Below are 10126 nucleotides of genomic sequence, written 5' to 3' on the forward strand. Positions count from 1 at the left end.
TACGAGGTGGACGGAAGAAAAGTCTTCTTCTACTTCGATGAGGTGAGGGGCGCGGAGAGACTGTCTCCGAAACAAACACACCACACACTGCAGCCTGCAGCGCTCAGGACAGCCAATCGGAGGTCTTCTGTGTGGTCCTAATGGTGGGTTTGCCCCCCCCCCCTTCACAGATCTCCAGTCAGTGCATGACGTGTGTGGCCTTCCAGGCGATCAGGGAGTACATAGTGGGCAAGACAGCACCTGTTCCTGTCAAGATCTACGACTACTACGAACCAGGTGCGCTCCCTACCGAGACTGTTTAGCAGGAAAACCCTTGAACTCTCCGTGATTTACCCCAACGGGGCCCTCTTGAGGAAATTGCCGTTTCTGTGGCGTGGCAGCCGCGAGTGTCAGTGTGTGTGTGTTCGTGTGTGTGTGTTCGGTGTAGCGTTCGAGGCCACTCGCTTCTACAACGTGAGCGAGACGCAGTCCGCTGGCCCGGGAGCTGTGTGATGGGACGACCTGCCAACGAGGTGGAGAGTTCAACCAATCAGTGATAGGTGAGATACCCCCAACCCAACCCCCCCCCCTCCCTTCCCGGGCACACAGACCCTGGGGACTGGAACGTCTGTCTCCCAAACAACGAGAGAGAGAGAGAGAGAAGAGATCAGAGAGAGAGAAGAGAGAGAGAGAGAGAGAGAGAGAGAGAGAGAGGAGAGAGAGAAGAGAGAGAGAGAGAGAGAGAGAGAGAGAGAGAGAGAGAGATCGAGAGAGAGAGAGAGAGAGAGGAGAGAGAGAGATTAGAGACGAGAGAGAGAGAGCGAGAGGGAGAGAGGAGAGAGGAGAGAGGGAGAGGGAGAGAGGGGAGAGAGGAGAGAGGAGAGAGAGGGGAGAGGGGGAGAGGGGAGAGGGAGAGGGAGAGGGTGACCTCACAATACTCTCATTAACTTGCTCATCGTGTGCGAATGGGTTCTGTACAGAATCGATACCATCCCTTTATCCTGAGAGCTGCTGCTGCTCACGTATGGGGCTTTGCAGGGGGGTGAGACTCAGGTCCCAGAATGCACCTCTGCGTGCCCTGCCAGGGCCTGGCGCCGGGGCGGACACGGAACCAGAGAAGCCCACCGGCCTTGTCATCAGCCAGGGTTTTATCTTCAGGGAGAGCCACGCTCTTGCTCTCATTAGAGGGGACCTGTGTTGCTACAACAGATGACTGAGTTTGGCCCTGTCTCCGTGGCGACGAGAAGGTGACCCTCGGCGTGTTGACTGAGTGTTTGGCCGGGGGGGGCCGAGGCGCAGCTGGCTGCCATGCCCAGGCCCCAGGGCATTATGGGGGATAACTCAACACGCCCCTGAGCGGCCCGCGTCCACAACGCTCAGAGGCGCTCGCTCCTTCCGTTCCCTGTTTGTTTTCCCTCTCTCTCCTCCGCTCCTCCACACGTCCCCTCTCTGCCCCTCCTCTCTCTCTCTCTCTCTCTCTCTCTCTCTATCTCTCTGTCTCTCTCTATCTGTCTCTCTCTCTCTCCTCGTCTCACATCATGCGTGCGATGACATCACATCACCCCCCCCCACCCACCCCCCCCCCCCCCCCCAGCTAAAACGACTTTTTCCCCTTCCCCAGGGTTTGTCCAGGGGAACCAATGCAACAACGTGTATGGCTGTCTGGAGGAGGAGCGGTTTGAGCGTTTGCACCTGCTACAGGGACTGCGGTTACGACGGGGAGCCTGTGTGCGGCTCGGACGGCCAGGTGTACCAGAAGCCTGTGCCAGATGGAGGTGTCAGCCTGTCGCAACGGGACCCGCATCGAGCAAGTGCCCTTGTCCCAGTGTCCCCAGAGTAAGATCCGCTCTGTGTGTGTGAGTGTGTGTGAGCGTGTGTGTGGGTGGAGGACGCCGTGGAAACAGCTGTTCAGGTGTGCCACTGATTGCTGGATGGAGCGTGTTTGAGGTGCGCTCCCCCCCCCCCCCCTTCCACCCCCCCCCCCTCTCTCTGCCCAGCTCTGCTATATTACAGGGCACCCCAAATGACAGAGTGCTTTTGTACCAGGCCTTTGAAAAACGCTGTCACATTCCTTTCCAACGCACAGACACAACAACAAAGGAGCATTCTCGCTGCGGAGCGGATGAGGACGAACCAGACACAAAACCACTCTGGGAGGACTGGCCTGCCTGTCCCAGTTGGCTAACACTTTAGATTATTAATAGATGACAGAGATGGAAATATCTAGGGGACTTCCCCTGCTTATGTGAAGGTTCAATTAAATATTTACAGTAAAAGAAATTCCAGTCTTTACACTCTCTCTCTCCTGTGGGTTTAGTTTGGCTACGGTTATTACTATCCGTGATATGTATTTAAGGCGCTGTGCATGTTTAGCTGTGTTTGTTTGCGGATGTTAATGACTGTGTGTGTGTGTGTGTGTGTGTGTGTGCGCAGTGGAATCCGTGGTGAAGGACAGTGAGCCGGTGACAGACGAGCAAGCAGAGGCCGCTCCAATCTCCATACACGCAGGTACTCTACACAGATGCACCACGCAAAATACTTCAGTCATGCAGACTGCTGGTGTGTGTGTGTGTGTGTTTGATATGGTTCTGCCTGTGCTGACATGCTCTCCTCCTGCAGCTGTCAGTAGTCCTGCCAGAGTTCCTCTCAGTCAAAGGTCTCTCAGGTTCAAAGAGGTGTGCCGGAATACCATTAGAAGATGTAGTTTCACACTCTCCCGTTGGCATGTATAAAACTAGGTGGTTCCAGTAAATGGACATTGTACAAACTATGTCACTGTAATCCAAACCACTTTGACATTTCAGAATGATCCTTTTAGAAACATAAAGACAGTGTTAAATTAGATGTCCTGTGCCAACAAGTTGTCAGTTTTTCCAAAGGGTAGAAGAACTGTAGATCTTTGGCATGTTCCTTCCTAGTGGGGGCATGTTAGATTTGTAAACGAACGCAACAACTGAGTAAGAAACATAATAAGAAGTATTTCATTTGTGGACAAGGTAAACATGTTTGGAAAGGGGGATGTTTTATAAGCATACAGTGACCTCTACTGGCCACTGGGTGTAACCAATGGATCTGTTCTACCCCGGAACATTGAACACTGTGTGTTAAGAAATACTTCTTTTCGAATTGTGCACGTGATAAATGACATATGTTTGCCTGGAAACATCTGTATAAGGAAGGTGGAACTTCCCCTCTCTTTCAATCTCTCTCTATCCTTGCTCTCCCCCTCTCCTCCCCCATCCCTGGCAACCCCCCCTCTCCTCCCCCTTGCCCTCTCCCACCCCCTCTCCTGCCCCTCCGGTTTCCAGTTGAGGAGGAGCCGGGCTCCATGGCCGAGATGTCCTACTACTCCTATGAGTACGACGCAGACTCCGAGCCCTTCGCCGTGGACGGAGAAGACCATCTTGAGCTGCCGGTGGGGGAGCAGGCAGGAGAGCAGGGGGGGCCGGCAGACAGCCAGCTACCCCCGCCGGACACGATAGACACCCCTGAGAGATGGTACGGTCCGACGAAACTCCCGCTCGGGCTGAGATCAGTACACGGCACGTCGAATGACGCGTGGGGAATGACGCGTGTTTTTCCGAGATCCTAACCACGTGTCTTGTCGTCTGTCCTTGTCCACAGAAAGCGCTCCCTCGCCCAGCTCCAAGCCGCCGCGACAAATTGTACATTGTTTGTGAATATGTTAAAGTGAGCCGAGGAAGAGGAGAGTGGGAACTGTCCAGGCCAAAAGGAAGATATGGTGGGAGTGTGTGTGTGTGTGTGTGCGTGAGTGTGGTGTGTGTGTGCGTGTGTTTGTGTGTGTGAGTGTGTGTGTATGTGTGTAGGAGAGTTTTGTTACCTCCAGGCCTCATTCTTTACCTTTCTTATCATCGGTTTATATCATCCCAGGCCTTACAAACATAGCTTCTTTGTTACCCTGTGTAGTGTCTTTAATCTACTTTTAATAGTCAAGTATTTATGTTTGTAATTACAACTGAGTTTAAACTTTTTTTTTTTTTCTTCTTTTGTATCTGTGGTATTTATTTTTAGCTAGTGTATTTGTTTTTTTTATTTGCCCTTTGATTTGTCATTGACCTTTGCCCTCTTCCACCCACTCACAGTCTTATAGCATGTCAAATATGGCAAGATATATGGAGCACATTTATCTAATCGGAGAAAGAAACACGATATATTTCTGTACGTTTATTATAGAGTTAAGATGCTGGAAAGAAAAAGACAGACTACTATTAGTTTTTCCTTGAGACAGATAAGCTCAAATACTTTTTCATTTCACACTACCAAGCTACAATCATCTACACACAACACAGGGATAATATTATACAGCTGTTACTTTACTGAGCATACAGGGATTTGATTGTGCAGTACATAAGCTATTTTGTTTTTGTAATACGTTTACCCATGAAGCGATTCACCCTAAAGTAAGAATGAAGTTCGGAATTCCTGTAAATGTACCAAATTTGATGTAGCCAACCCCCCCCATCCTTTACAGTGCTTTTGAAAAATACAAGAATAAACTGTGTATACTATCATTGTCTCTGTTGTCTGTGCTATGCTTCTGTCTACGGCAAAAAGTCTGTCGTTGAGCAGAAGTTTACTGTATTTCCTACTGTGTGTGTACATGTGTGTGTTTGTGTTTATGTGTCCCAGACATACATATAGCCCCTCTGTTTGTCCACTGCCTTGACAGTAGTTTACCCTGGAGGTCATTTCCTGTTTGCAGTTCGCTGTGCTGGGATGCTTCCTCGCGAGGCCTCTCTGACCCCCTGGCAGGACTGTGTGTGGTGGGCTGGCGTGTGTGTGTGTGCATTCATGTGTGTGTGTTTGTCCCTGTTAACGACAGACTCAGGTTACTTAAGCAGCGGCCAGCAGAGAGTTAGAGCCGGTTAATGTTTAATGTTTGTTTTCTAGTCAGGGCACTTGTCAATGCTCCATATCCTCTGGCAACATGCACTGCATGTTTTAGTGGGACTAGCTGTGCCAAACTACTTTGGCTAAGAAGGTTGTCGAATGGGTCTCTTGTGACGCCACAGCATGTTGTCGTACCTCAAGCCATACGGCCCACACAACTGTGTACCACAACACTGCTGTAGAAAGTAGCTATTTGGATGGAAGTTTATTCGGTTTGATGGAGTATTTTTGGAACCCAGTAAGGGACAGAGGAGGTATCAGCCAGGCTCAGGAAGCCCTGTGGGAGGTCTGTCTCCTGGAACTGTATATCCAGGATAGTCTCCCTGGCAACAGCCTGCATGGTTGAAGAGTGATATTGTGTCGCCACACTGCGATGAACAGAGAGAGTGAAAAGAGAAAGGGGGTAGAGAGGGGCTGGGGGATCTTGGTTTCATGGATTGCTGTGAGGAGATAGCGTTACACGAGAGGGAATCGGAAGGGTGACGTTGTCCCAGCAGCACATCAAGGCACATCTCTGGCAGGGGAGCTCTTCCGAAAAGGCAAGCGGGAGATCTGGTTGAGGTGAACCGACAGGTGAAAGGTTACACATTTTGGGGGTGATCGAGCTCAAAGTACCAACGCAGGGATCTAGTCGGGGTACCTAAGCATCAGAGACAGAAATGAGGGTGGTTTCTGGATTTAGGGCTGAAGACTCACCATCTCTAATATGGAGATGAGCTTAACTACCTAAGGAGCTAAAGGACCTGTCTGCCAAGATTCATTTCCAGCCTGTGTAGTCATCTATACCGTAGCTGATTCCATCCAACTCCTTCTTAGCGTTGACTCTATTAGAGAAATTGTGCTGGAAAATGTGGCTTGATCTTGATAGTTGTGTTAGATTGACACCTTTCTGTGAAGTGTAGATTACTTGTGTTGCTGTTCTGGTCTGGTTCACATTTTGTCCCATTTCCAATATGAGCTGCGAAGTGAATGCTTGTGGAATTTTTTAAGTAGGTCCAGGGATTCAAGTTCACAACCTCCTTGACCATGGGGGAAGTGGAAAAAAAGCGCCCCATCATTGCTGGAAAAGAGAAAGGTGAGGAGATTAAGTCTTGCAAATGAAACTACTGTTTTTAACATTGCTCAAGATCGTGTGCAGAGAAAAAACTGCTCCTTTAGTTATGTGATAATTCATCATTCTCATTTAGTGTCCATTACATTACAGTAGCTGTTAACACTGTTCACTGCTGAAGGAAGCACTGACTGAAGGACATGATCATTTCTCAGGACTTGCCAGGGCTTGATTTATTAAGTGTAAAAAATCCTGACCCACAAGTGGCAGTGTGTATGCATTGACAACTGAGTATCTGAATGCTGATGTCATGTCATTTCCCAAGTTGGTGCCTTGGTGAATTCCCCAGAGAATTTCTGTTGCCGTGCGGCGCCAGCTGTTAGGAACATCCGGCCAATCCAGCTTGGAAGATCTACTGCAGCTATATGAACATTTTTCATTACTCCAGAGACAATAGTGATAGACAGTTATAAGCTTTAAATTTTTCGGCTCCCTCATCACTACACTAGCTGGACCACACACCTAAATTCAGTATTTGTATGGACTAAATCTTCTCTTCTCTTGAGTTGATTTCATGTGGGTGTGAACACCAGTCTGCAATGTATTTAGCATATGGTCTCCTCAGGACCCGGGCCTGGCCGATATGCACTGCCACCAACCATTGGCTTCATTGGTCATGACTTCACCAAGCCAACGAGCCCTGCTTACTCTTTCCACACCAGGATGAGCAATAACCGTAAGTTCAGGAGAGTCAGAACTCCTCAAAACCTCACTAGACAGACATCACCAAGGTATAATCCTTCGTGAAATGATACTGGAAAAGGCTGCAGTACCGTTTACCTATCTGTATTTAGATAATTTTGCAATATCAAATTATATCCTTTGGAGGGAGACAAATCTCAAAATGATGATCCTATATAGCCCGACAATGTTGTATGCATTTTTAAAACGCTCCCTCTTTTTCTTTGACAGTGTACAGTGTCGACTCCAGTCCTGGGCCACAGTATTACATAGACGCCAAAATGACTCGCTTCGGAAGGGACGGCAACCCTGCATACTCCATGTTAGGCAGAGTGAGGGGACCAAGTAAGTTCACGCCAACCGCAGGTTAATGCAAGCGTGGAAGACAGAGCTTGTCAGCAGCCTGACACACAAACCCGTTTCTTCTCCCACCAGAGAGAATGTTCCAGACTCCAGGCCCAGGCGCCTACAACCCAGAGAACGCTCCTCCGTGTAACAGTCAGCGCAGACCTCCATCTTACACCATGGGATGCCGCACGCGTTATCGCACCGTGGACCCGGTGCCGGCCCCTAACAAATACTCTCTCCCTGCCCTGATGGGGCCCCAGGTCCCCACCAAGCAAGCCAGCGCCAGCTACACCATCTCGGGGCTGTGCAAGTCTGGGGGTCCCTCGGAGGACTTGTCAAAGACCCCCGGTCCTGGGAGGTACAACAGCACAGACCCCAGCGTCTACCTGCCACGCCAGCCGGCGTTCTCCATGCTCGGTCGCCACGGCTTCCCCGCCGACGCCACGGTGAAGCCCGGGCCTGGCACACACAACCCGGAGAAGGTGATCGTTCACAAGCCCCGGGCGCCTGCCTTCTCCCTGGGGATAAGACACTCTGAGTTTGTCACTCCGCTGGTGGTCAATGCAGCTGACTAAGCAGACACATCTTCATAGAGGTCTGACCTGCGGCTGAATGGAATTCCACTTTGATATTCAATAGATGTGGACAAATGTGATTCAATAGACGCAGAGGTCTTAAGGAATGAATAAACGTAGAATTAGAATGTAAACAGAATGTAGAGCAATAAGTTTTATTTGTACTGTTCAGAAATAACAGTACTGTCTAAGAATCAACAAAAACTTTACACATTTATCAAAATGTATGTTCTGTAAGAATATATAAATATTCACACAGTAAATAATCAATAAAGTAAAATACTGAACACATCTTTTCGACTGGATCATATGCTCAATAAAACATAACTCCATTGGTCCATGGGTTGCAAATAAAGCTAATCTTGAGAAGTAACTTAACATCAAAGAAACACATGTTATCCAGGCGAGGTCAAATCTCCCACGAGAAATCCCATCTTCATACTGTTGCAAGACTCAATCAAACCAATCACAGCAGAACTGCTCGCCACCTATTAAATGGGGCAGTCGTTTCTGTCCTGAGCTTTCCTTGGCTGCCTCCATCTTAAAGCACCTCCACAATTTAAGGGAAGGAGTTTTTCGGAAAAACTGCAATTAAGGGGTCTATACTAAACACCGACATACGTGGAGAGATGCACATTGTGTATTGTCAACAAAGACTACAGTATACAAATCAACAAAGGTGGTTTTCTTGGGCGGACTGTTCCATCTCAGTCTTTAGGAAGGGGTCTTCTGAAGAGCAGTATGTGAGGTTCTGGGGAGAGAAGCACAAATAAACATCACTACTGTTGGTCTTCATGCGAATGTGTACAATATGAATCCGTTTTCTAAATCCAGATAGCTTTGGCTGAAATATTTTCACATCAGGGGACATTACACTTTGAAATGTACATTCGCGAGATAAAGATGTCAAGCCATGAGTATTTAAATGTTGCATGTGTAACCTGCCACGCTTGCCAAAAGGACATTTCCACCCGTGTGGCCCATGACGTTTTTCCTATACGTCAGTTGTTCACCGAACATGACATCTCACCGGGCGGTTTCTCACCTGGCTTGTGGATCATGTAATGGATCCATCCTTGGCTCTGCTGAACCCCCAACCCCCTCCACTCCTCTTCTGTCATTAAATGGGACGATGGCACCAGTTTTGACAACTGCTTTGGAAGCATGACATGCCTGAAACAGATCAAACATCTCAGATCGAAGCTGGCTAACTAGCCAACTAACGTTGTTCATGCCATGATTAGTTACCTAAAGTCAACAATGTCGAATGTGTCATTAATTGACAGTTCAAGGCTTAGCCGTGTCCTGTAGCAGTTCAATGACTAACTAATCAATAAGGATAACAAACTAGATTATCTTTCTAGATACAGTAATGCATTATTTATGAATTGTATTAGCTAGCTAACTAAAGTGGCTGGCAATAGTATCTCTAGCTAGTCTAGTATACTGTAATAACTGTTTTAAGTTACTGTATCTGTAGAGCTAAAACAACGTTAGTCAGGCCGCCTAGCTAGATACAATATCCTGTATACGTGATTAGTGTGGTTAACCAAGCGACTGTACTGCTTATTGGTAGTTTAGCTAAGCTAGTATCTACTGTAGCTAGCAAACACTGCTAGATATGTCAGTGCACTGCAGTGCTGGCACATTTGCTCAACGTCAAACATAAACCAACCTGTACTCGAACTCTTCATCCGTGTACTTGTCAGAATAGTAGATTTGTTTTTTTGACATGTTTAACAGAATATACCACAGCTTGCTGAGTTGTATCCCTCTAGTTCTGTTTTAAACGTTAGCTAATGGATATCAAACAGCTGTCGGTGTTCAGTTTGAACGGGAATGGGCGCTAGTCGTCATCTGGCGGTGGCAGTGCTGCACATTTCAAACTCAACGGTCCCTCGCTTTGCACGGATTGGTGAAGCCGCGCGCGCACACAGGAATCGACGTCCCTGGCTCTCACGTGCTTACGTGGTCGGCGCTCTGATCGTGTTACAAACAATTGTTTGTTGGAAAATCTTCAACTGGGTTGAGGTAGAGGACTTGATAAATAATTCCATTCTCTCACAATACAATCTAAATACATGCAATGTACTTGTTTACCAGAACAATCCAGGGACCCACCAACCGACTGATCTTTATTGACTTATTTGTTATTTGCGTCCTATCAACGTATGCCTTTGAATTGTTTGAGTTAGCAATGCACATTTGCCAAATGTCACATTTTTGACCACATAGAGGTCTAACCACATTGGTTCCTGTCACGTTCGAGCGCAGATATGCAACTTTTCGCTTTTTCATAAGCCTCGTCCTACTAGCCTACTGGTGATGTTTTACTGCTCATGTGCTTTGAGCAGGTGAACACTTCAGTGCTATGTTTTGTGTAAAGATGTTTCATCAAAATGCCTAGATTGATAAAAAGTCCAAATTGAGTATTTATACTATATATATTGAATACATACTGTATGTGTGTGTTAATGCCTTAATAAACCACATGATAATATTGTATTGTTATAACTCATGT

General features: G+C 47.6%; 3 protein-coding genes across 3 annotated transcripts in view; 2 read left to right on the forward strand and 1 right to left on the reverse strand.

Annotated features, from left to right (window-relative positions):
• cpamd8 (C3 and PZP like alpha-2-macroglobulin domain containing 8) overlaps window positions 1–4509 on the forward strand; it is a 17556-nt gene extending 13047 nt beyond the window's left edge. Inside the window, 11 exon segments of the mRNA XM_062452253.1 lie at window positions 7–42; window positions 171–276; window positions 428–465; window positions 467–505; window positions 507–535; window positions 1581–1665; window positions 1667–1735; window positions 1737–1815; window positions 2413–2487; window positions 3288–3477; window positions 3604–4509. Of these exon segments, the coding sequence (XP_062308237.1) occupies window positions 7–42; window positions 171–276; window positions 428–465; window positions 467–505; window positions 507–535; window positions 1581–1665; window positions 1667–1735; window positions 1737–1815; window positions 2413–2487; window positions 3288–3477; window position 3604 (747 nt within the window). The 3' untranslated portion in view covers window positions 3605–4509.
• An 834-nt stretch (window positions 4510–5343) lies between these two features.
• On the forward strand, window positions 5344–7882 carry cimap1d (CIMAP1 family member D). Its single transcript, XM_062452840.1, has 4 exons — window positions 5344–5965; window positions 6567–6677; window positions 6914–7027; window positions 7118–7882. The coding sequence occupies exons 1-4, from the start codon at window positions 5917–5919 to the stop codon at window positions 7603–7605; spliced, it is 762 nt and encodes a 253-aa protein (XP_062308824.1). The 5' UTR covers window positions 5344–5916; the 3' UTR covers window positions 7606–7882.
• cks2 (CDC28 protein kinase regulatory subunit 2) lies at window positions 7745–9520 on the reverse strand. The gene is made up of 3 exons (XM_062452841.1): window positions 9281–9520; window positions 8651–8778; window positions 7745–8356 (listed from the first exon to the last, which is right to left on the reverse strand). Exons 1-3 carry the CDS (start codon window positions 9337–9339, stop codon window positions 8313–8315), a joined length of 231 nt encoding a protein of 76 aa, XP_062308825.1. The 5' UTR covers window positions 9340–9520; the 3' UTR covers window positions 7745–8312.
• Between the last annotated feature and the right edge of the window lie 606 nt (window positions 9521–10126).

Source organism: Osmerus eperlanus, chromosome 26 (assembly GCF_963692335.1).
Source record: "Osmerus eperlanus chromosome 26, fOsmEpe2.1, whole genome shotgun sequence".
NCBI classification, from domain to species: Eukaryota; Metazoa; Chordata; class Actinopteri; order Osmeriformes; family Osmeridae; genus Osmerus; species Osmerus eperlanus.